Source organism: Cibotium barometz, chromosome 2, assembly GCF_041138505.1.
Source record: "Cibotium barometz isolate CiBa-2024 chromosome 2, ASM4113850v1, whole genome shotgun sequence".
NCBI lineage: Eukaryota > Viridiplantae > Streptophyta > Polypodiopsida > Cyatheales > Cibotiaceae > Cibotium > Cibotium barometz.
Window position 1 is genome coordinate 12,724,812 of NC_141047.1, and position 26,819 is coordinate 12,751,630.

At 45.2% G+C, this 26,819-nt stretch overlaps 1 protein-coding gene across 3 annotated transcripts; it reads right to left on the reverse strand.

Annotated features, from left to right (window-relative positions):
* Nucleotides 1–1,992: 1,992 nt before the first annotated feature.
* On the reverse strand, nt 1,993–26,819 carry LOC147640656 (Transducin/WD40 repeat-like superfamily protein). Of its 3 annotated transcripts, none has more exons than XM_086813850.1 (6): nt 26,601–26,818; nt 26,265–26,516; nt 25,969–26,112; nt 23,104–23,799; nt 2,429–2,488; nt 1,993–2,349 (listed from the first exon to the last, which is right to left on the reverse strand). In XM_086813850.1, the coding sequence occupies exons 1-6, from the start codon at nt 26,736–26,738 to the stop codon at nt 2,221–2,223; spliced, it is 1,419 nt and encodes a 472-aa protein (XP_086669976.1). In that variant the 5' UTR covers nt 26,739–26,818; the 3' UTR covers nt 1,993–2,220. The 3 variants fall into 3 exon arrangements, with proteins under 3 accessions (XP_086669976.1, XP_086669958.1, XP_086669966.1); XM_086813840.1 differs by lacking the exon at nt 1,993–2,349 and adding an exon at nt 22,521–22,801 and having other exon boundaries at nt 2,350–2,488; XM_086813832.1 differs by having other exon boundaries at nt 1,993–2,488; nt 26,601–26,819.

Consider the following 26,819-nt stretch of genomic DNA (forward strand, 5'->3'; position numbering starts at 1 on the left):
GAAAGTTGAAAGGATATTTTGGGTTTGTTAAGCATAGATTGACACCAAGGATAAGGAAGGCAAAAGAAGGGTGGGCATAGAGAAAATGGTGTATATTAAGGAAGGGGAAGAGCAAGGATGATTAAAGAACAAGAGGGGCCAGGGGAAAAAACATCTCATTTCAGGTTATGACTAATCTTGGAGAGCTCACATATTTCTTTGGTATAAAACTCTGACAAATAAATGTAAGTACTTGCATGCTTAAAACATTAGTAACTTTAATGTAAAGCTAAAATTAGCTGACAATTATAAAGAGTTTGCAAGCAATGCCACTTCTAGAAAAATAGTGACAGAGTCTTATGTAGCTCACTCTTACAAAGGCTGAATTTGTTTTACCAAGAAACAATATATGGATGTAGGGAGAAGGATTTTGAGGCATGTGAAGGGTACTTCAAATCATAGTTTATATTATAAAAGAGATGTTTGATTGCAAGATGTAGATTAGGCTAGTAATCCAAATGATAGAAGATCTACTTTGGGTTTATGTTCTCTTTAGATCTTCTAATGCATGAGCTTCTTGTCTTGGCTTTTTAAAAACCAGCCCACAATTGCTTTATCAAGAAAGAAAGTAGACCATGGAGCTGCAACTATGGACACATGTGGATACGTGGCTGCAAAATTTTGTGATGATTTTCTCCCCTTTCACAAACCTTTATAGTGATAGTATAAGTCCTATTATGTTGGCCTTTTCATGCTAGAAGAAAGCATGTGAAAATGCATTATCATTTCAGTAGGAAGAAAGTATTGGATAGTATCATTGGCTTGAAAGATGGAAGATTGCAAAGATGGAAGATCAACATGTTACTTTTTCTACAAAGACATTGTCCATGGAGAAATATTAAAGGCTTTTGATCTAGACTTGATCAACCTAAGCTTGAGGGGGAGTTCTCAAAAATAAGGGTAGGCTTAGCTTATAAAGTAAGCAAGCTATTTTTTCTTGCGAACTCACTGTCGCACAGACATGCATACTACTTCAACAAATCTGGAGGTGTTCTAGACGATGCATTGATATTTTTGGAACTCCCAACCTTTGTACAAGAACATCAGAGAAGAAAAAAAAAAATTTGGAGGCTGCAAGTGAGGTAATAGTCGTGGCAAGAATCTGAAGATCTCTTCGAAGAAGGAAATGCAAGCAACGGCAGCGTCAGTCGGGGATGATGGGGCGGCTGCCATGGATCTCCTAAGGGCAAAGACCAGAATAGGCCAAAGCTTGCTGAATAGAGAAAAAAATCCAAAGAGCCTGAAAGCACCTGCCTGCACGGGGGGGGGGGGGGGGGGGGGGGGGGGGGGGGGGGGGGGGGGAGGAGAGAGGCGGAGAACAAAAAGGACAGCGGAAAAAAGGGGGTGGGGCAGCTCTTAAAAGGGCAGGCTAGGGAGCAGAGGAAAGCGGCAAAGAGGGGGAGAAGGGGGGCGGGGTTGGCAGGGCGGATGGAAGAGAAGCGCGGGAGGGGGGGCAGAAACGAAGGAAGAGAGGGGGGCGGTGCTGAAATGCACAGAGAGGGGGGAGGACAAACTAATCAATGGTGTTTTGCTTTGAATCTTTGTGGAATTCTTGTAATCGATACCAACTTAACTTTTCCCAAGCTTGAGCTTGCAGCTTGCTCTCTATAAATTGCAGGACACATTTAAGTCGGTTACTTGTGACCTACAGGCATATCATTAGTAACATTCTAGTATCTAAGCTCCTAGATTTTCTACACTAGTGCTTCACGGGTGCAACTCAAAACCTTCCGAGTTCCATGCTCCGAGTTGAAATCTGTCATAGAAACTCAACCATGAATCAAACAAAACATTTCTTTTAACTACATTCACAAATCAATGAAGTGTCAGGCATTTACTGATGTAACTCCTGTCTTCTATACTCACTACAACGTTGAGCATTTTTAAAATTATTGGTCCCATGGGAGATTCTTATGAAAGGAGATTAAAAAAGTAAAGTTCAGAAAAAAGAAATGGCACTCAAGGAGCACAACATTCAGATTTCTTTATATTAGGACAATGCACAATAAGGGAGAAAAAAACATGACTGTCTTCTCCCAGTAATGTAATTTGCATTCTTAGGGCTCAACTAATGCAAGATAAGGATGAAAAACGATTGCATTAAAGGTTCGGCATATACAAGGACATCTCACAAGAACTTTACATGCACCAACTCTTTTGTCACACCTTGAACAGAATGTGTCAAAACCATTTAACTGATGATACATTCCTGGGAACTATCGTGGCTCTCTTCAGAAGAAGAATCGCCTTCACCTGTCTTATCACCATCCCCACTATCGATCTCATCATTGTTGTCCACTTGTTCTCTACCTGCGAACATTCCATCTTCATTAGAGTTTCCATGCCTCTGGGCATGATGCCTCTGCAGCTGCAGCAAATGTATTATTACATCAGGAGTTACAGCAAAAGGTGGTTGGTCCTCCCTGCTGCTCTTATTCATCTCCATTACCTGAAGACAAGATGCACAATGATAAGGCTTGCCACCTTAACAACTCCAAGGTATAAAAGCTTGTCTTAGATGTTCAAATTAAATCTCAAATGAAGTGAAAATAACAGCACAAGCAAGTACACTCACATTTAAAGACACGCATCAGTAGAATGATGCTTGTAGATGCTCAATATTAATTTAGAAAGAAGCAATTCCAAAACTTACCTCAATGTAAGCAAGCCTAAGAAACCAGCAAAATAGAGTGCTGCTTTGCTAAATGTATGCACAAGGCCAGAGGGCTCTAGGCACATATTACTGCTCTTGACTGCTTGTAGACTGATTTTAGATGGATGACTTTTGATGTGAATGATGTGTTTGCTTTTATATGGAGTTTAGCTGCTGGTTGGCTTGTTTCAGCCTATTTTGTGGACAAGAAAATGCAATTTTCAGCATTAAATGCTGCACACTTTCCATGTCCTCTTCATGTCGGCCTGCTGCTAGGTGCTGCCGACTGGATCTTGCCCCTTCTGTGGGCTGGTCATGCTGCCTATTGTGCCCCATGGGCAAGGGCTGACCTTTGGCTGGCTCATAGGCATGCTTCTGATTCATCTACATGTCTGAGCTTTCTACATGCTTGCTAATGCAATGACTAATGCTGAGGTTGACATCTACATGAACCTATCCGATGAATTCTCCAAGTGGGTATGAGGATTGACACATGTAGACTCTCTATGGCTGTGGAGACTCACCTATGTAGCTCGTGCCTAACATGTCCCGGATTGGGGCTCACAATGGGGCCACGACACACGACAATATTCCTACTGCATCAATGTTGCTTTGATATAGAGCCAGTGTGTCACATAGCACTCTAGTACAGGGTGCATGTGACATTCCCTCCTGCCTAGCTTGGTGGGAGGTTCATGGCTTCCAAGTAGTCCACCAAGAGTTAGGGTACTCTAGAAAGACCTCTTCGTTGAGTCATACGGCTTTATGGGTACCACGGTCCTTAACTTTGTGTAGGCTTGTGCTTCCATATGTGGAGTAGAATTTGTTCAAGCTCAATAACTTCGGCTTCGTCTACCACATTCTGTATATTGTCACCATTTGGTCCATCTCCATTTCTGGAGCCACTTCTATGGGACTGTCACTCCATAGAGAGGCCAAAATTTGTACCATGTTCACATGTGGCCAGGCCAGTGCCCCATGTGAAAGAGTCAGTCATCTTGTGTCACATGGGTGGGAACCAGTTTTGTGCCACCCATGTGTGACCAATATTGTGCCATATGGATAGAAGCCTGTTTACTGCCACCCGTGTATGACTAGGATTGCGTCTTATCCATAGTAACCAGAAATGGCGTTTCCGCCCTCTGGAAACGATTCGGCCGTTTCCGGAAACGGCAGACCGGCGGAAACGCCGTTTCCGTACTTTTTTTTTTTGGCAGGTTAAACCGGGGGGGGGCGTGCAATTTTTTCATTTCGCTCCTCCTTTCCTGCGATTCTGCGAACGTTGCGCCTATCACCCATTGCCACACAAGGGCCCAAGGCTCAAGGCCAAGGCCCTAAGGCTCAAGCCTTTGCCCCCACAAGGCCCCAAGGCCTGTACTTTGCAGCAGCCTGCTCTCCAGCCTCACAGGTGGCTGCCGGGCAGCCCATTCTTCAAGGCTTCAAGGCTCAAGCCCAAGCCTCCAAGGGCAAGTGTTCTCAAGGGCAAGTGCTTTCAAGTCTCACTATGCCTACAGATCCCTATTGGCAGTATGCAACAAAAGGGGATGGATATGTCGGAGGTGGGGGTTCCCGCAAGTGGAAATGTAATTTTTGTGGATATGAAAAAACAAGTTCAGTGACCCGGGTAAAAGACCATTTGGAGCATGTCCCGGGCAGAGATGTCTGTCAAAATGTGCCGCCCGATGTATTGGCATCACTTGAGGGTTGGAGAAAGCAACGCCTTGGTTTGGATGTTGGTGAGCAACATATGGCAGCACATGCAACATGTGAAGCATCCTCAAGCCAAGTGGCCTCTTCAAAGAGGACTAGAGTTGAGAGCCAGACAGATGTTGACAGTGCACATGTATCTTCGAGTGTGGGTGAGGGCCCTAGTGCAAAGAGGACGCCTTTACCTAGTGTGGAAGTGCCTACAAAGGGTTCATTGCAGAGAGCAAGCATTACAGCAGGCTTGCAAAAGCAAGCCATGAAGGAGGCAACAAGGGAGGTCACGCGCTTGTTTATACGGTGTGCTATCTCTTTCAATGTGGCTCGCACCATACAATGGAAGAAGACCATGCGGGCCGTTAGCCGCATTGGCTGTGAGTGGGAGGGTCCCTCGGCTGAGACAATCCGCACACGAGAATTAAAGAAGGAGAAACTCAACGTAGAAGGCCAGCTTGAGTTTTTGAAAGAGACATGGAAGAAATATGGTTGCACTATCTTATGTGATGGATGGTCAGATGTACGCAAGAGGAATGTGTATAATGTGCTTATCTCCTCTTGCAAAGACACCATGTTTTACAAGGCCATTGATGCATCGGTTGCGGGTCTCACCATTACAGGTCTCTTTATTTGGACACACATCAAGAAGGTGATTGAGGAGATTGGCCCACAAAATGTTGTGCAGGTTATTACGGACAATGGAAGCAATTGTGTCTCCATGGGGAGTATGTTGGAGGATGCATTCCCAACAATTGTGTGGACCCCTTGTGCCTCCCATAGTCTTGATTTATTGATTGAGGATTTGGGGAGAATTTTTTGGGTCAGCCAAATCTTTGCCACCGCGAGGAGCATTGTCAAATTTGTGACACAAAGACCAAAGGTTTTGAGCATGTACAGGGCTAATAGTACCTTGGAGCTTCTCAAGCCATCCACTACGAGGTTTGCATACATGTTCGTAGTGCTTGAGCGGCTTCTTCGTGTGCGGCCCAGTCTGATTGGCACTATTAGTTGTGATGCATGGATCCAAAGTTTGTGGATTTTAGACGCAAGATCCTCAATGAAGCATGGTGGGAAGAGGCAGAGGCATTAGTGAAGACCTTAAATCTCATCTACACGGTCTTGCGCATGACGGACATGGAGGGGAGTACACTAGGCCTCATTTATGAGTACATGGATAGGATCGGGAAGGCACTAGACAACAATGCCTACCTATTTGTAGAGAGGTACGTACTTCTTCGCTCATGACTCATGTCTCATGAGCCTTTGCCAAATTGCCTTTTTGTCTTGGCTCTTTTCTAAGTTCTAACTTTAAAGTCTTTCTTTGGTTTTGTTTGTTACTTGTAGAATCACAGAGATCAAGCAGATTTGGCAAAACCGTTGGGTTTGGTTTCATAGACCAATCCATGCCGTGGCTCATGTGTTGCATCCTCTATGGCGTAGCGAGGATCAGCTTGAGTGTGAGGAGCTAAACGATGGCTTCCAAACCTATGTGGAGAAATGGTGTGGTGGCAATTTGGAGATGTTGCGATGCTTAGAGGATGATCTCCTTGCTTTCCACAACAACACTGGCTACTTCACAAGACCTACTACAAAACTTCGAGAAACGCAGCTTCAGCCGGTCCCATGGTGGGAGAAATATGGACATGGTGTGCCTACGTTGGTGAGTAAGAAGCCCCTCCACTTAAGCTTTAACGGCGACACCTTATTTGTATAATGTACTAATCCTAAATCTGCTCTTTGAACAGAGACGTTTTGCCATTCGAGTCCTCTCACAAGATTGCAGCTCTGGATCTTGTGAGAGGAATTGGAGCACATGGGCACTCTACCATACGAAGAGGAGGAACAAGTTGACTACAACCCAACTTGAGCGTCTTGTTTTCTGCAATTGTAACTTGAAGCTTCTTGAGCGGGCAGCTATGGGTCCTGAGCCAATGCAAGTGAATGTCGACAAGATTGACATTGAGAAGGTGCGGGATATTCCCACAATTCTACAAGAGGACCGAGATCTTTACACTTTGCTTTACGAGGAGGCCACAACACCAGTTCACGACACACGTGGTGGTCGTCGTAGGAGAGGGAGGCCGGCTGCAGCTAGTACTAGTGTTGCTACTAGAGAGAGGAGGCTACTGGAGAGGACTCATCTTCTTGCAGAGTGAGGACACACGCGAGAGCCATGAGGACTCTCAGGAGGATTCAGACTCCTCGAGCTTCAGATGAGGCTCAACAGTGATCACTGATTCACTGATGTTCCATGTTTTTTGTTTAGTTTTTCTTATCCTTAGGGATCCCGGATTATGGACAGCCGGCATGTCGGTTATTTCGTAGTTTTTGAACCATTTAATTTTGAAAATTGGCAGTGCCACAGTGGGCACCTCTGACTCCCAAGTTTGATGATCATTGCTGATATGTATGATGTATTATGATCACAATTTGCAGCTCGCTATGTATGCTTCAGCCTTCAGCCTTCAGTTTTTTATGGTTCACATGAATTTGCCGCGACATCATACATGTCCATTATCTACATTCTGTTAAGTGTTATGATTCTAATGTCCACTTGATGTGTCTTGTTTGAGGTCTCTATGCATGTTTTTTGCATCTCTTGCCATAAGTTTATTTAATAGGATGACCTATGCATGTTTTTTACATGTCTAAAATAAATTCAAAAGAAACTCTGTTTCTTGCCGTTTCCGACCTCGCGGAAACTCGGAAACACCGTTTCCAACCCGGTCCGAACCGACCGTTTCTGCCGGTCCAAGTTACTATGGTCTTATCCATGGGACTATCACTCCATGGTGGGACTGATATTTGTGCCGAGCTTTGTCTATAGGATTGTCACTCCATATGAAGGCCCGTGCCAAGATTTGTGTTTTGCCTATGGGACTGTCACTCCATAGGAAAACCAGGACTTCACATTTCTGTCGCGCCAATTTTGTGCCCGACAAGAAATTCTTGTACACGTTTCATGTCCATTACATGTGCACATGCATTCATGTTTGCATGCACAAACTTGTTCTTGCATGACTTGTTTTCGTGTGTTTGCATGCTATGGCGTGCTAGTACACTCGATGGGGACGCCCCTAGTGTACCGTGGGTGTGCTGTCTGCTGACAAGTTGATGTGGCGTGTGAACATGTGGTAAGTATTGCCTTTTTGACCCTTTTTAAATGTCAAATCTATAAAGTAGTGTAAACCTTAGTATTTATAAGGTTGGGTGTTCACACATATTTAAAATAATGACTGGACACCTTTTAATGTGAGTGCCCAAGGATTAATCATTAATTAAGATTCAATAATATTGTATGGGAAGAATCCTCTCCACGTGGATGGTATGTGGAGGTGGTTGATGGAAAAGAAGGCGACTGATTGGCTGCTGTACCAGCTGCTGCCCTGTACCCACCTCCAATTGGACTGCCCGCCTACTGTAGTGTTGTACGCGCCTGTGTGCTACTGCCTTGTATCTGCCTACAGCACCTGCTGCTGATGCCCTTGCACCCGACTACTGCTGTTGTTCTCTACCCGCCTACAGTACTTGTAGGTTGTTGCTGCCCTGTACCCGCCTCCAGCACCCAGCTGCTCTGCTGCAATAGTATCCTTCTGTACCTACTAGCTGCCACGCCTGTACTTGTTTGCACCAATCGGGAGTACATTAAAAGGGGACAGTCTTCTCTCTTGAGTTCTGAATTTAAATCTAAATCAGGTGATTACTTCTGTATTTCAAATTTGGATAATATTAAATTTAAATGTTGTTTTTACAAGTCTTGTGTAGGCAAGCATCACCACCAGTTGCCTTCACCATGGAAAGCCATCGAGTTGGTGATCTTTCCTGTGAGTACCCTGACCACGCCCTCACATTCAGAGGAGCCAGTGAAGGTCATTGGGGTATGAGGAAAACTGGGAGCAAAGCTTACTTGGGAGCACCAGGTATCACTCCCTCCGCGGTGCTTCACCCTGCTAGGCATTAGTACGGGCATGCTTGTTGGTACACGGTCTCGGAAGACCAGTGAGAGGCGGGTGTTCACCCAGTGAAGGTAGGAGACTGCCTGTGATTTGATCTACTCCGACAACCGATTCTTCATCGACAAAATCTTATTATTTTTCAGTTGTATTCACTCCATGTTATGGAGAAATCTAGCCTTGGGACCCGTGAACACTTGTACATATAAATACTTCAAGAAATACAAACTGTATTGAGGGGGGGAGCCGGTCCTTTCCGGCCCCAGTGATGGTGTCAAGTGTTCTTTGTCATTTCCAGTTTTAATATTGCAAGGATTATCCATTGTTTGTATTAGTTAAGTGATCTAAAAATGTGTATTTTATCTTTCGATTTGTAGGCCTCCTGTAGGCGACGGTTACATTGGTATCAAAGCCCGGTCGTCTCTCTTTCTCAAGAGGAGATAGGGTGTTTTGAGATCGGAAGCAAACACAAACACTTGACTCAATGGACAGCCAAGGCAACCCTTTGGAAGTGCCAAATTTGAGAGGTCAATCAAGTGCCTCTCGTGCTTCCAATGCATTGCATGGAAGGCACAAGCCTCTTGAGAGAGTTTATGACAGTGCTTTGATGGGACAACCATCCCGTGGAAAAGAGCCTATGCATGAGGATGAGCCCAATGCAATGAGGGCTAAACCGGAGCACATGAAGAAGCTTTTGCAAGCAAAGGAGCAAGAGCTGAAATTTTTGCACGAAGATCCCATGTACAACGTATCATCGAAGCAAGGAAAGCTGATGCTATGGTGGATATAATCTTTGAGTCTATGGCGTAAAGTGGGCAAGAAGCTAACAAAGTTGGCACTCTCCTATCTCATCCGAAAGGGTGATCTCAAAGAAGGAGAGGATGGGAAGTTAGTGTTCAAGAATCTGCCTCGTTTGAAGCATGGAGACCCAGCATCTCAACAGTTGAGGTCTTTTATACATAAGGAAGAGGTATCCATCGCTTCTCGCCATGCACCTACTCCTCATGGGACAGGAGAAAACAAATATGTGCATGTTGGAGCCAGTGGGCGACATGATGGCCTTGTGGATTCAAGGCATGTTTATCATGGAGAGAGTGGTCGGCATGCAAGCCGAAAGACTTTGCCTATTGAGTTGTCTCGTGGTGAGACATTGCATCATTCAGGGAAGTCACATGCTTCTGGGCTACAGATTCATAGAGCACATGCCACAGTACCTCGTAAAACATCTTTGGTTGCTCATGAAGCCCATGTAGAGAGGGCTGCCCCGTTGGATAGGGGAAAAAGAAAGAGGGAAGAACATGAATCACACCCCAAAAAGCTCAAGGGGTTTAAGGTAGGAGACAAGTCTGTGAAGTTTGATGCCTTTCATGGAGTGTATAATGCCTCCAAGGTGCTTGCTTTCGTGGCTTAGTTTGACATTGCTTTTAGTGCTGAGGACTTCACTGAGAAGTCTAAAATTCGTCATGTAAGCATGTTCTTGAAGGAGACAGCTGCCCATTGGTGGATCACTAAAAAGACCACCAAAGATCGCATTTGTACTTGGAAAGAGTTGGAGGACAGATTTTATGCTCAATTTTTGCCTCCAAATGCGGAGCAAACTCTCACACAAAAGTGACATATTGTTGCACAATATGTCAAGAAATTTTGTCCAAAGAGGGTGTAAGAATGGATCTTGCTAAGATTGAAACCATTTGGAATTGGCCAGAGTTGCAAAATGTACATCAGGTGCGTAGCTTTCTTGGATTATGTTCATACTATAGACGATTCATAAGGCATTTCGCTAAGATTGCCTCACCCTTGCATGATCTTACAAAGAAGAAAGCCACCTTCAAATGGACTTCAAATGAGCAAGATGTCTTCTTGCAACTCAAAAATGCTATCATTTGTGGGCCCATGTTGATTGTTCCCGACTTGCAAAAGTCATTCACAGTGGAATGTGATGCATGTGGGAATTGTATAGAGGCTGTCCTAAATCAAGAGGGTCATGCAGTTGCTTATGAGAGTCGTCGATTGCATGATGCCAAGATCCATATGGACATTTATGAAAAAGAAATCTTCGCTGTAATTCATGCCTTAAAAATATGGAAGCATATCTTTTTGGGGCTGAATTTGTAGTCAAGTCAAGACAGATCATCAAAGCTTGAGGTACTTTCTATCTCAAACAAAGCTCTTGGAGAAGCAAATGAGAATGGCTAACTTTCTTTCCATGTTCCATTTTCAAATTGTACATGCTCCAGGAAAGAAGAATGTAGTGGCAGATGCCTTGTCCACGAGACCATATGTGGTTGGAGTTTCAGTGGCCTCTCATAGGGACTTATCTACCATGCACGATTTGTATCATTTGGATGCTGATTTTTCCCATATATGGACTGATTTGATGGCTGGTCACTCGCATGCCTCTTATGTGATCAAAGAGAGTTATCTTATGAAGGATAATTGCCTACGTGTGGTGAAGGATATGCGTCCAAAGGTTATGGAGGAATGTCACACTCCACCTTATGCTGGTCATAAAGGTATTTTACCTACGACATGCATGATAGAAAAATATTTCTTTGGCCAAGCATGCGTAAAGACATTGAGGATTATATACGCACATGTATTACTTGCCAAAAAGTGAAATTTGATGTTTGCTTCAGCCTTCGCCTATTCTCTCGCAGCCATGGGAAAACATTACTATGGACTTACCTAGATCCCCGCAAGGGAATGATGCTATTTGGACCATAATTGACAAGATTAGCAAGCAAGCTCACTTTTTTGGTGAAGCTTTTCCTTGCTCACATATTCAAGCATCATGGTATGCCTAAGTCCATTGTTGGGGATAGAGATCCCAAGACTACAAGCCTCTTTTGGAGGGCTCTATTTGACAATATGGACACTAAGCTTGAGTTCTTATCTACTTATCACCCCCAAACAGATGGTCAAAGTGAGGCTGCAAATTCTGCTGTGTTGAATTTGTTGAAGTGTTATGTGGCAGATCAAAAGAGTGCCTGGGAGAAGTATCTTCCACTTCTAGAGTTTGCCTATGATAACACAGTACATGCCTTCACGGGAAAGGCTCTGTTCGAGATTATATATGGCAGAGTGGTCTTACCACCCATCCTTCATACAAAGGATGAGATTTTTGCAGTCGATGAGTATGTGCGTGACTTGGATGTAACCTTTGCTCAAGTACGGACATCCATTGCAAGGTCACAAGACAAGCATAAGAGGGCTGCCGAGAAGCATAGAAGAGACATGCAAGTCAAGGAAGGTGATTGGGTATTATCATGGTTAGTTAGTACGAAAGGTACGATGCGGTGCGGTACGATAAAATACGGTACTAATTGGTACCTTAAAATTTTTTGAGGTACGGTACGATATTAGTACGTTTTTTTAAAAAAAATACTTCCTAAACATAAAAATTGTAGACAAGAAGTTACAAAATAGTAGAACCATGAACATAATATCATCATGCCATTAGAGTACAAAATTGCTACAAAAGGATAGGCCAAAAACTCATGGCATGGGGGACCGCCAACATGCGTACATACATGATACTACATACTACAATACATCATCGATGGGCTAGAAGGAGATAGATGCCCAATGCCTAGAGAGCTATAACATATCAAAAGTCTACATCATCACCAACATCTGCATGATCATCAACATGATCACTACTAGAGTGTCCATCAAGAGAGTTCTCTGAAGAGGACTCTTCGAAGGTGGACGAGACACTCTAGGGATCATTCTCGCTAAGTAGGTTGCCATCATCATCAAACAAGGGCTCTGTAGGCAGTGGGGTATCATCATGAGGGGGCAATGGAATATCATCATGAAGGCGGGGATTGGAGCTCGAGGATCCCCGCCTCACATATGTGCGAAGGCCACCCTTTGCCGATGTCGAAGGCGGAGGCCTATGAACTCCAACTACTCAGCCCCGTCCATGCTGACTCCTGGTGCTGCTAGTATCTGCTGCCACAAGCTCACTATAGAGCTCCATGAAGATTGCCTCCTCCTCCTCATCACGTTGTTGATTGACACTTGCAAAGTTTTCACTCGTCAATGTGAAAGTGTCAACATTGACCTACACATTAAGGCACAAAAGTAAGAGTCTGTACAGTGTACACAAAACTTAAAAGTTATGAGTCATGACAAGTTAGAGTCTAGACTTGTCACTTACCTGCTTGGGACTACCCATACTAAGAATGCCCTGCATCATGCGCAAGTTAGTGCGGCAGTAGACCAACGCTCCAACTGTCGTGTGCTCAGTCGATTGCGTATCCTCATGTGTATGAGAGAATAGAAACTCCAGTTCCTCTCACATGCACCCGTAGAACAATCCTGGGCTAGGACCCTTAAGGCTATGGGTTGGAGATGCTCTAGTCCATACCCAAAATTGTCCCACCGAAAAAGGGGCTTCACAAGTGACTCCCTCCTCCAGCAAGTGGGAGACGAAAAGGAGGTTTGACCTCTCTGACAACAAAGCAACCCAACTCCTCTAGAAAGGCATTGTGCTCATCAACTGGCACAGCTCGAAGCATATATGCATCCCGATCTTGTCGAAGCTCCCTATCGGTGCAAACTACTGGAGACTTGTAGGCTGGATGTACCAATGCTGCAAACCCGTGGATTGGTTTGTGCATCCACCTCCATCTCTTCTGTGCAATCTCCATGATTTGTGCTCGCGCGTCAAATGTAATGTCTGTGCAAGCCTCCAACTCCACAAGGGCAGCTCTAAAGAAGTGAACAAGAAGGCCCATGGTGGACCCCTTGCAATCTGTCATCCGCAAGAGCCTATAGAATGGAGTCATAGCAATGACAATTGCTCGGACTCTAGTCCAAAATCTATCCTCTAGGCAAAAGTGTTGCATGGCTTTGGCCTCTTCAGTGACGCTCCTGACAAACAGCTCCCTATAGGCTGCAAAGGGCGATGAATGGCTCTCTAGAGACTAGAAGACTGAAATTGCTCCACGCGGAAAAAAAACAAACAAACAAACAAACAAACAAATTTCGTACGGTATCGTACGAATCTGTACGGTACGACAGGTACGTACGGTTTCAGCCGTACGACGTACGGAATCAACTATGGGTATTATAGAAATTTGAGAAAGCTAGGCTTCGGAAGAGTCCAAGACAAGAGGGATCATATCCAAAGCTTTCTACTCGATATTATGGACCCTTCAAAGTGATTGAAAGGATCAATGAAGTGTCTTGCAAGCTTGCCTTACCCAGTCATTGGAAGATTCGCAATGCTTTTCACATGAGTCTTTTGCGGAAGTATGTGGGGCCAGATCTGGCAGAGCCTGTCACAAAAGATCCGCCCGAGATTAATGAGCTTGAGGAGATCCTCCAGCCATAAAAAATTGTATTTCACAAGGAGAGAAAGCTACCACATGGGAAGCTTTCCAGGAGATACCTTGTGAAGTTTAAAAATTATTTACCCATTGATGCAAAGTGGGTAGATGAGGATTACTTCGTTGATTACCCGCACCTTTTGCAAGTATATCTTGAGGCTTTTCAGTTGAGGTCAACTGTTTAGAAGCGGGGGGATGTCACCATTCGGTCCATCTCCATTTTTGGAGCCACTTCTATGGGACTGTCACTTCATAGAGCAGCCAGATTTGTACCATATTCACATGTGGCCAAGCCAGTGCCCCATGTGAAAGGGTCAGTCATCTTGTGTCACATGGACGGGAACCATTTTTGTGCCACCCGTGTGACCAGTATTGTGCCATATGGACAGGAGCCTGTTTGTTGCCACCCGTGTATGACCAGGATTGCGTCTTATCCATCGAACTGTCACTCCATGGTAGGACTGATATTTGTGCCGAGCTTTGTCCATGGGATTGTCACTCCATAGGAAGGCCCGTGCCAGGATTTATGTTTTGCCTATGGGACTGTCACTCCATAGGAAGACCAAGACTTCACATTTCTATCGGACCAGTTTTGTGCCCGACAAGAAATTCTTGTACAAGTTTCATGAAAGAGAGATTTCGTCCATTACATGTGCACATGCATTCATGTTTGCATGCACAAACTTGTTTTCGCATGACTTCTTTTCGTGTGTTTGCCTGCTATGATGTGCCAGTACATTGGACGGGGACGTCCCCAGTGTACCGTGGGTGTGTTGTCAGCTGATGAGTTGATGTGTGAACAAGTGCTAAGTATTACCTTTTTGACCCTTTTCAAATGTCAAATCTATCAAGTAGTGTAAACCTTAGTATTTATAAGGTTGGGTGTTCACACATATTTAAAATAATGGCTGGACACCTTTTAATGTGGGTGCCCAAGGATTAATCATTAATTAAGGTTCAATAATATTGCATGGGAAGAATCCTCTCCACGTGGATGGTATGTGGAGGTGGTTGATGGAAAAGAAGGCAACCGATTGGCTGCTGTACTTGTACCCCCGATTGGTTGCTGCCCTGTACCCGCCTGCTGCAGTTATGTACCCGCACATGCGCTGCAACTCTATACCCGCCTGCTACCGCTCTATACCCGCTTGTGTGTGGCAGCTCTGTACCCGCCTGTGTGTTGCTGCCCTGTATCTGCCTACAGCACCTGCTGCTGACGCCCTTGCACCTGGCTGTTGCTTTTGTTCTGTGTACCCACTTGCAGTACTTGTAGGTCGCTGCTGCCCTGTATCCGCCTCCAGCAACCGGCTGTTGCTGCAACAGTACCCGTCTGTACCTGCTGGCTGCCAGGACTGTACCTGCTGCCTGCCACATCTGTACTGCTGGCTGCTGTCACCAGGAGGTGAAACTTTTTGCAGTTGTTTTCCTTATTTACATTTCTTTATAAATATATATTTTTCTTTTCTTTCTCTTTGGTTGCTGTTGCTTTCTCCCGGGATCTCTTGGAAGAGCTTGGGCCATTGCAATGTCAGAATGGGTCAGCCAGTGGGACTTTGGACCAGTGGTTGGCTAAGCCTGAGAACTGCACTGAAAGATGAATGACAGTGTCCAGGACATGGCCACAGAATGAGGATATAGGCCGGTTTACACTAGTAAGTGGCCGCCACCGAAATGTGAATGTATCTTGAATTCTAAGCAAATTCTGAAGTGACCATAGTGGTCAAAGATGGTCAGGAGACCAGAAGGAATGCAGATGACATCATCCCTAAAATCTAGGAAACTGCTATTTTTGGCAGTGTCGGAATTGAAAAGTGTTCGCGTCAGTTTGTGCAGAATGTCAAGGGGACCAAAAGCTGACAAAGGACTGTTGTGAGAATGTGAATCAGTCAGGAGATTTTTAGCCTGGAAGATTGCATGTGGAAAAGGCTTAAAAATGTGCCAAGTGTCAAATTTTGGTGCATTTTCCTCATAGAGAAGAGGGAAGCGTGGGAATTTGGAAAAAGGAGACTCATTTGCAGCCATCGTGTGGTTTTGTTGCAGGAAAACCAGCATTTGTGGTGCACTCCCTTGCCCTACAACTCATGAATTGAGGGTTGAGCTTGCTCTCCACAGCCTCTCTCTCTCTTTCTCTCTCTTGCAGACTATGGAAATGCTCTCATCAGATAAAATCAGGTACAGTTGTGTGAATTTCATGCTTTTATGCAAAGGCTAGTTGCCTCCTTGAACAGGAACCGGTGTAGTTAGTTCCTACACCAAAGCAGGGACGGAAGAGGGTAATAACCTCTTCAATACAATGCTGTTTCAGCAGTGTTTAAGTGCTGTTTTTGGGCTGTTATGTTGCCCGGTTGATGCCAAAATGCAGTAGGACTTTGCTAAAGTCCTCCAGGACAGTACAAGGGTTATTTTGGGCTGAAAACAGAGCTGAAAACAGGTCTGTGCAGAAAATTGCAGCAAGCTGAATTGTGATGTTTTGGACTCCATTGAGTAGTCTGATGCCTATGGAAGTGAGCCTGTCAGTTGGGACTCATTCTGAGATGTTATGGAACAGTTTTAGTGCAGTTATGCTGGCAAATTTCTCCCAGAATTTGTAAAACTCAGCTGATGCAAGTAGAGTGCTTTGTTGCACTTGTGCTTTGTAATTTCCAACCTTTTAACAATAAAGAAATACCGCAAGGGGCGCCGGACTTCGGGGCCAATGTGGTGTTGAGCGAGGGAGCGAGGATTCTGTGATTGTGTGTCTGAGTAAGTCCAGGTTATTTGTGAATGAATTACCGCTTTATGTGTCCATAGACCGGTTTTAGCTGCCACGCCTGTACTTGCTATTTGCACCAATCTGGAGTACATTAAAAGGGGACAGTCTTCTCTCCTAAGATCTGCATTTAAATCTAAATCAAGTGCTTGCTTCTGTATTTCAAATTCAGATAATATTAAATTTAAATGTTGTTTTTACAAGTCTTGTGTAGGCAAGCATCACCACCAGTTGCCTTCACCATGGAAAGCCACCGGGATGGTGATCTTTTCCGTGAGTACCCTGACCGTGCCCTCACATTCAGAGGAGCCAGTGAAGGTCATTGGGGTATGAAGAAAACTAGAAGCAAAGCTTACTTGGGAGCACCACGTATCACTACCTCTGCGGTGCTTCACCCTGCCAGGCGTTAGTACGGGCGTGCCTGTTGGTGCACGGTCCTGGAAGACCAGTGAGGGACGGGTGTTCACCCAGTGAAGGAGACTGCCTGTGATTTGGTCTATTCCGACAACCGATTCTTCATCGACAAAATCTTATTGTTTTTCAGTTGTATTCACTCCATGTTACGGAGAAATCTGACCTTGGGGCCCGTGAACACTTGTACATATAAATACTCCAAGAAATAAAAACTGTATTGAGAGGGGGGGGGGGGGGGGGGGGAAGCGGCCCTTTTCAACCCCAATGATGCAATGATGGTGTCAAGTGTTCTTTGTCATTTCCAGTTTTAATGGTGCAAGTATTGTCCATTATTTGTATTAGTTAAGTGATCTAAAAATGTGTATTTTATCTTCCGATTTGTAGGCCTCCTGTAGGGAGCAGTTACAAATATCCTGCAAAGCTGGACCAATGTAGGGCTTTAACCAAGAAACATGAAATACATCGTGCATAGTCCAACTATCTGGACGCTTAAGCTTCATGGAGACATCATTGATCTTTTTGATGATAGGAAAGGGTCCAAAGCTGCGAAAGGAGAGTTTGGGACAATGTTTGCCCACTTGCTTCAATCTCTACTTCACTATCCGGATAGAATGCACTAGACAAATGCAGCTTGATTCCAAAGTTGTCGAACAATGCTCTTCAAAAATTTGAAGTAAACTTGGGATCCCTGTCTGATGTTATTTTCCTTAGTAATCTACCTATGGGGTACCAATGGCAAATAAACAAGCAAGCGATGTCTTCGGCTGTGGTTGTTTGCTTGCACATTTGGATCGGTCCACAATGGTCATGCACTGTGTGTTCCGAGATCCAAAGAGGTCCAACAAAGTCCACACTATTGTCTTGAAAATGGCCTTTGGAAACCGGCAAAGGTTGAAGCAACCCTCCTGTTTCGTATGAGAAACCTGATATCTGGCATGTTTAGACATGTTGATAAATATCCCGTCTCATTTTAGGCCAATAGAATGATCGCTCTAGCTTCTCCAGTGTATTGTTGATACCTCGATGACCTCCAACGAGAGCGTCATGGGCATCATGACAAAGTGCTTGTTGCTTTTCTCTTAGTATGCACAGCTGGTTCTTGTAAAATAACCAACCATCATGGATGGTATTTTACAAGAACCGGCTATAACCAACTATCAGAATACACAGCAGAGATGATGACTAAATCTGGAAACACAAGAGCAAGTGCAGAAAATAGACAGCAATGGAGAGAGAGGTGTATAACTCTACTATGTATACACAAGAAGATCCCGAATACAATACAAAATGACAAGGGGGCTATGGGGCCATTTTATATGGCCCCAATACTGCAGTCGGCCTGCTCATAGGCAACCGACAGGACCTGTAGAACTCCACGACCAGCAACAAAACACTAGTCGACCAGCTGTGTACTGTCGGCCAGCAACTGTGAAGTCCACGACCTGTCAAATACAGTCGGCCACCTCCAGCAAGTAGACTGATGCAGTCGGCTAACAAATAGGTCCTCCTGCCACCACAGTGTTGCCCCCCAAGCCACAGAAAAATGGGAAAAAATATGGGGGAAAAATATGGGGAGTGAGGAAAAATGAGAAGAACACCTACAAGGGCGGGCACACCCACAACAAAGGCCCTAGTGTCTGGTAAAGACAGGAGATGACTTCTAACACCCCCTCTCAGCCCCTGGCTGTGAAACCAACCACAGGGAGTTGGAGTGCCGCCTGAGCAAAGCCTGAGGTAGCGACTTCGTGAAGAGGTCCACCGAACTGTCCTCCGTCGAACAGAACTCTAGCAAGATGTCATCAGCAACGATCTGTTCACGAACAAAGTGCCTCTGGATGACCGTGGGTTCCTCCAGTGGAAGCCCAATCCTGCCATGCAACCTCTGCAACCTCACCACCTCGCAAGTAGCATCACAAGCAGCCCGATACTCTGCCTCTGTCAACGACAAGGCAAAAGATGATTGCCTCTTACTGCTCCATAAAACTGCTCCTGGGCCTGAAGTAGATCTCCTCGTGTCTGGATCTCCTCCCCAATCTGCATCACTCCAACCGTGGAGTCGGATTCCATCCATCAACCCCCCTCTTGTGTAAAAGAGTCCATGATCCTTCGCATGCTGCAGAAACCACAAGATACGCAATCCTGCCTCCCAAAGAGTCATCTGCAACCATGAGCTCAATAGCCTCATCAGGAAGCTCACGTCCAATCTGGTGTCCATCAACCAAATCAATGAACCATTCTGCTTCCGAGTCAAAGAGGCATCACACTGCTCACAAGGATCAACACCTAGGGTGCAAAGCCAAGTCCTGGAAACCTGCTGAAGACCACGCAAGGCCTTCTGAAACCTGTCAACCACCCCCTCTGAATCCGGAACCACAAAACCAGGAGAATCCACCTCCTTCTGCAAGTAATCAACTGCCACCTACCTGCCGAGAGGTCCCCGTAGAAGGAACATCCTCATCTACAGGAGTTTCTTTGTCCCGAATACTACGAGACATCAGAGCATAAGTTACCTGTTCAGTTTCCGCTGACTGACGAACACAAGAACCACCACCATCAGTACTGGAAAGTTCCTGCCAACTGCTGCCATCAACCGGCAAGCTATCCTCCATCTGGTCCCGGAAAGCCTACACCTGCACCGTATCCACACTTAAGTGGCCATTACCAGACTGCCACTCATCACAAACCTGAGGACCTAGAAGAGAGAGTGCTGAAAGCTTGTAAACTCCATTCTCCACTCCGCCTTCCCAAACTACTTGGCCTATTGCCTTGTCCCGGAGAGCAACAAAATTCTCATCAAACTCCACCCGTACGCCAGTCTTGCAAACCTAATCCACTGACAACAGATGAAAACCAAGTGACGGAACATACAACACCTGGGAGGAATGCTGCTCCCATTTCCCTTGAGGGACCATAGATTTGGGTATTTTGTGGCAAATAAAAGAACTTACGTGGTAGGGATTCCTTCAAAAAGCATATGTTTGTGTGTATGAGAGAGAGAGAGAGAGAGAGAGAGAGAGAGTTTGTGTGTGTGTGTGTGTGTGTGTGTGTGTGTGTGTGTGTGTGTAAGAGGGAGAGAGAGATTAAAGAGGTTTTCTTCACTACTATAACTTAAATTATAAATATTTCTTTTTGTACACAGTGTTACTATGGGTGTCACATCAAACACATCACTATGCAATTTATATTTAAAAAACGTTGTAAGCGACATGTTATACATCACCAAAATCAGCCATTTATAACACTTAAATTTTGTAGAATTATTTTTTAATACAATTTTACTATGAGTGTCGTATCACACAAATTGCTATGTTATGAAAAAAAACATTCCAACCTGCCCTCACTGTGAACTGGGATAGTGGATGTATCCCCAGTAAAAATGTGACCAGAATACCTGCAGAGATCCATCTCAACGGGAAGGAGTCATGTGCCTGGAAGCACCACTGTCTAGAATCCACTCTCAAGTATCCATTGCAGAGAGTCCTCCAACCTCCTCCCTGCCTGAAGAAAATGAAACATCGGTGTCCATCACCTCCAAGTGCACAAAAGCCGGAGTCTTCATGATTGCTGCTGAGGAATCTTCACCCTTCTCAGTCTTCCGCTTGGGACACTCCCTCCAATAGTGGCCTTTCTCGCCACAATCATTGTAGGTCCTCTCTGCCTTTAGTTTCTCGCGATCAGCGTCGGACTTCTTCTCAGAAGACTTCTCCGATGAAGCCTTCCCTTTGCCTGTGTTATAGCCTTTTGACCGTTCGCCAGTTAAGGCCTCCGAACCTCCACCCTGAGGAGGGTTCGTGAATCATTCCTCCTGGTCCAAGACCATGGGCACAAGCTCCTCCCATGTGATGGTGCTGAGCCCTGCTGGTAATCAAAGACGAGTAAAATGCTGAGTACTGAGAGGGCAAATGCGACAGCAACGTTATGGCCATGTCCTCTGACAATATCTACTTCCCAGCCTGGAGAACTTCCTGCTGAAGAGCCTGCAGCTTATTAATATGCTCCCGCATCGTCGACGACTTTGCAGGGCTCATAACCCGCATCTGTACTTCCAAGGAAATCCTCTTCATGGGCGATACCCTGTTGTGAAGAGAAGCCAAATGCTGCCATATACCTCTAGCCAGCGTCATATACTTTACATGATTGATTACCTGCGGTGTGCAGTTGAGGAAGATAAATGAACGGACCCTGGCGTTGACATGATCCCACAACTGTGCCTGTGCCTCCCGGTCCTTATGGATCGACGGTAACTCACCTTCCTCTACTTCCGACCGTGGAACCCCAACAACGATGAAATCAGCAAGGTCGTAAGACTCCAGAACAGATTCCCATCATAACCTTCCATATACCGTAGTTGTTCCCGTCCAACTGACGGTCCACTGGGAACATGGGGAGTGTAGGGATCTTCACATGCCTCTCGGCCATCTCTAACAAATCTGCCATTGCGGGGATGTACTCTGAAAAAAGGGTTTGGTGGGAACAAAGAAGAACTTACACCTGCAAGTGGCTGTCCAGCAAATCAGCCCGCCGTTCTCTTGCTTCTTGTCATGTGCACAGTGTGTATCTACCGTGTGCTACACGCACGCAAGACTAGCTTCGAGGTTTGGGGAAGCTTGGAGCTAGGCAAGCTGATTGACGAGCTGAGTTAGGGATAGACTAACAGGCGGGCACCCAAGTATGGACGGGCGGGCGGGCGGGCGGGCGTCCAAGTGTGGACGCCCGATGACCGGCCAAGAGCCTATAAAAGGGTGGCCAAGGTTAGTTATTGAGATATAGAGAGTCTGGCAAGTTTGTGAGAGCTCTATGGTCTTGGAGCCTGGATCTAGTGCAGACATGCACCTGCTTTATGCAACCGAGACCGGCAGCAATCTCGAGGCCCGCGAGGGTAGCTTCGTGGCAGTATGGGACGTCGCGAGGAGGAGATTGGTCGGTACGTCAACCTAGTTAGCTCAACTCGTGGCTCGGTGGGGACAGCCAAGACTGTGGGCTTGCCCACGGCTGTCATGGTTGGGAGGTGAGTCAAGCCTGCACCCCCTTGTTGTTTATTCGTTTGTTTGCAGGATTCGAGCCTCGTACCAAGAACGATCACGTGGAGATCCGATGGGGATTTGATATCCAGCACTCCCCTCAATGGACAGCCCATATGACTAGGTATCCGGCCCAATGCCGAGCGTCCGCCGATGTCAATCAAGCTGGTCCTTTGTCAGAGCTTTGGTGAACATATCCGTGCAATTCTCCAACATATGGCAGTAGACAAGCTGCACCTCTTGCTATAAGATAAGCTCCCGCACAAAGTGGTAGTGACCTCAATGTGTTTGGTACGAGCATGAAAAACTAGGTTCTTTGCAATTGCCATGCGACTCTGATTGTCACAATGTAACACTGTAGGTTGCTCCTAAAATGCAACCATGTCCTCCAAAATCCATCTAAGCCATAAAGCTTCACAAGTAGCTAAACAAGCAGCCTTATACTCAACCTATGTTGAAGAGAGGGCCACCGTTGGTTGCTTCTTGCTAATCCAAGAAATGGGTCCTATTGCAAGCATAAAGCACCAACCTGTAACTAAGCGTCTGGTATCAACATCACCAACTCAGTTTGAATCACAAAACCCACTGAGTGTTTTGCCTAAAGAGTGGTCTGAAGTACAGGTGATGCCATATGGAAGTGTCCCCTTCACATACCGTAACACTCGCATCCCCGCCTTCCAATGACTTTCTCATGGCTTCTTGTTAAACCTGCTTACAATGCCAACTGACTCGGTGATGTCTGGCCTAGTATTGCACATAAAAATCAAGCTCCCCACCAAGTGCCTGTACATGGTCTCGTCAATCAATGGTGAACTATCCTCAGTGGATAGCTTTAACCCAACCTCCATTGGCGTTGCCGCCGGTTTACAGTCAGTCATCCCAAATGCCACCAAAATCTGTGGAGTATAACCTTTGTTGAGAGACATGATGATTACCTGTAATGATCAGGTCATCCACATAAACAACGATAATCATGCACTTCCCATCCTCATGCAACACATAAGTTTGAATCAGATGGGATACTCTTCAAGTAAGCATCAATCCGCTGGTACTTCACACACACACACACACACGAACGCACACAAACGTGCACACACACACACACACATGCCTATTCCTACACAAAACAGAGAGAACAAACGCACACAAACGTGCACACACACACACACACACGCCTATTCCTACACAAAACAGAGAGAACACAACAGAGACAACTTTCAATAAAATCTCCACTAACCTTGTCCGCATCAGGAGGAAGTGGAAGAACGTTCTTTGCTGTGGGCGCCCAAATTTTTACATCCTTGTCCATTCCACTGGTTGCAAGAACTGTAGCATAGGGATGAGGTTCCAAGCAATTCACCACCTGCTCATCTCCCAACATCAGTGCCACCAATTGTCCTCCTTTCTTTTTCCATATGAAAATCCGGCCACAATCTGAACCACTCACAACATACTCTGTATTGGGACCAAAAAAATTGACACCTTTCACTGTCCGTGCATTTCTGTGACCCTTATATACTTGCAGTGCTTCCTGAGAGACACTCTTGTCTAAAGATACTGCTTTAGGATTGGGTCCAAAACCCATACCCTTTTCAAATAGATAGATATGCTCATCATTGTAAGAAGCCAAAAGCTCTTCTTGCAGAGAGTAAGACACACAAGTAATATGGACTTGATCTGAACCAATCAAATGTCGAGGTGTAAAAGTGTCAATTGGGTGATCCCCCACGCCTGATGCATCCACACAAGACTTTCTAATGTCATAGACCCTTGCATATTCATCAGAACCCCCTACAGCAAAATAATGGGGGTTCCTTGGGTTTATAACAATGGCATTCAATCGGACAACTGAAGGTCGACGCCGAGGCCTTAACCCAGAAAGAAAAGTGAGGCACGTAAACAGCTTGGTGCTTTTGTTGCTCCTCAAGTCAAACTTCACAAAGAAAAAAGAAAGACGTCAAAAGCTTGAAATTAAAATACAGCACCACAAACGTAACAACTGCATGCAGGAGCATAATCGAACTATATAAGACATTAGGATGTTGCGCATCCTGAGAGATGGGAAGAAGTTGCACTATACTAGGTTAGCATATGACATATGCTTATCAGAGAAGGCACAGCTGCCCAGAACATCAGTCATACTTCCTGTGGCAGTAGCTAGCCCAGCCTTAGTCATGCTCGAAAATGCAAATGCCATGTCTCTCCACTTTTCTGCAGTAGGAATAATAAGTTTTACATACCCAAACCACTTGCTAAAGCATGATCCTTAGCAGGGCAAAAAGGAAACACTGTCGAAAAGCTACTTGTTATTGGTTTTTTTTCCATCACCTCAAAACTGACCTGAGACTTCCAAGGAGCCTATGTTTTAGCTTTGAAGAAGATAGAGGCACTGCAATGTTAAGAAGTCCTAATGCAAAATTTCATAGTAAGTACTGATTTTGCAAATGCAAGATGTTGCAAAGAGAGAGCACATCTCAACCTCCCATCATTTCCTTTTGAAAGCAACCCCACTTTCTACTGGCTTTGGCTGAGAGATCGCTTTTAAGTTTTTTGTCTCGGTAAAAATGCCCATTGTGCAATGGAAAATCCAATCAAAAAAGATCAAAGAAACTTATGATGCTTCCAGCCCTTTCGCACAATGACCAAACATTCATCTCCTTTGTACTTTCACACTGATTATTGAGTGAAGTAAATACTCCACAAGGGGGGCAGGAAGCTCTTATTTGTTACTGATTTATCTAGAAAAGTGTGGCTAAACTTTATCAAGAGAAAGTCAAACTTTTCATTGGTATGAGAAGCTCAAAACTTGAGCTAAATTTGAGTCACGATATGTGACAATTCTTTGATTACATAGAGGAGCTGGAGGGGAGCACAAGAAAGGAGAATTTGTTATGTCCCGACCGGCCTAGGGTTAGGTTAATCCAAGGCTAGGGATGTGTGCTAACCCAAGATTAGGGTTAACATTTGCAAGGTGTGGTCACCTGGGCTAGCAAGATGAGGTTTGGATTGGCCGTGGGTCAATAAATAATAGCAAGGCGCTAGCTATAGTGGGTCTAACCCTAGCCCTCTGTGGTTCTATGTCAACTAATCCTTGGTTAGGTCTAGGGAGACCTCACACTGGTATCAAGTTGGATCTCACAAGGATAGAACCCATGGATTTGGGGAGTGATGGGCTGACGAAGGAAGTGCACAAGATAGTACCTTTACTGGTTGATTTTGGCAAGAAAGCCAAGTACTTTCTCTACATGAATGTGCATGGGAGGGAGGCAAGGAAGAGAAAGATTCCATGTATGGATGTGAAAGGAACAAAGGAAGGAGAAAAAGCACCACAAGTGTAACATGCAACCGACTTAATTGTGCAGCTCACAAACCAAGGGCTTCTTTATACCTTTATGTTAGTGAGCATGATGCACTCTTTATTACAGGAGATAGAGCTATAGAGCGAGAATATGTAGAGTCGACACCGGATTTACCCACTTAAGGGTCCCCTCGTGCAAGCAAGAGTATTTGTTTTATTGCTTTGAAGGACTTCTTTACAATGCAGAAAACTTACTAATGACAGTTGGAGGAATGCCAAATGCAAGGACGATGTGGAGAGCGATGGGCTGGTGCAGGAAGTACACAAGATAGTACCTTTACTGGTAATTTTGGCAAGAAAGCCAAGTACTTTCTCCACGTGGATGTGCAAGGAACAAAGGAAGGAGAACAGGCACCATAAGTGTAACATGCAACCAACTTAATCGTGCAACTTACAGAGCAAGGCCTTCTTTTTACCTTTATGTTAGTGAGCATGAAGCAATTCACTTTGATCTTTATTACAGTAGATCAGAGCTATAAAAAGAGAATATGTAAAGTCAACACCAGATTGGGTCCCAATCTACCCACTTAAGGGCCCCCTCATGCAAGCAAGAGTATTTGTTTCATTGCTAATGAGTCAGATTGTGGGGAACTCCGGTTGTCAAGTGAAAGCTTTACAGCGCTAACTGTTTCGAACATCCTTAAAGCTAGCTAGGGTTCAATTAGCAGATTTACAACACTTTTTTTGTTACTATTCCCTTTGTGTCAAGAAAAGATCAGCAGAGAGAGGGAGAGAGAGTCTTACGTGCCGAACTACACCATCTTCTCCACAGCTATAAAACAGACGGGGACTGCCTGGCTCTATTGCGAGCTTGTGTGCACGCCCTTGGTGCTTTGCTAGTTTCTTAGTTTCTGCTCTTCCATCCTCCCTGATTAGAGCGTGATGGACCTGGTAACAACAATAGATGAGAGTCGAGACCACCATCAGCAACATTTTTTCATTGTTCACCGCCACAGGACACAAGCAAAACTCCATCCACTAGTTAAAAATCACAGGATACAAAGCAAAACTCCACTCACCAGTCAAAAAAGATCACTCACCTGCCCATCTGCAGCACAGCTCACCACACTCCGATCCTCAGAGAATGGCATCACTTTGGCTTGAAACACGTTACTCTCGTGGCCCGAGCTGTAACTCAGCCTGTGTGTTGTGGCAGCCCAGTCCCAAAAAACGATCCGCCGGTCATCGGAACCGGACACCAGCAGGTCACCGCTAGGGTTGAAGTGGACAGTGTTAACACATCCAGCATGTCCATCAAGCTTCGCATACAGCTCTAAACGCTGTATCAAATCCTACTCAAAACACCGCGATTAGCCTCCCTAGTCTATGCAGAGTGAGAAAGAAAAGCAAAGGAAAAACCGCCAAAAATGAGCAACCTGGCAACCTCCGATTCTGTGAGCGAACGCGCTGGGCGAGATATCTCCAATCTGGCGTCGCCATAGCTCTTCATGCCTGCACCTGTAAGGCTCCCTCGAGGGCATCATCATGGCCGGAATTCTGTCGTGTGCACGCATAGCCCGACCATTGTCCCTGCCCCTCTCCCTCACTTTGAGAATATATTTAATGGAAATGCAAGCCCATTAAAAAAAACACAT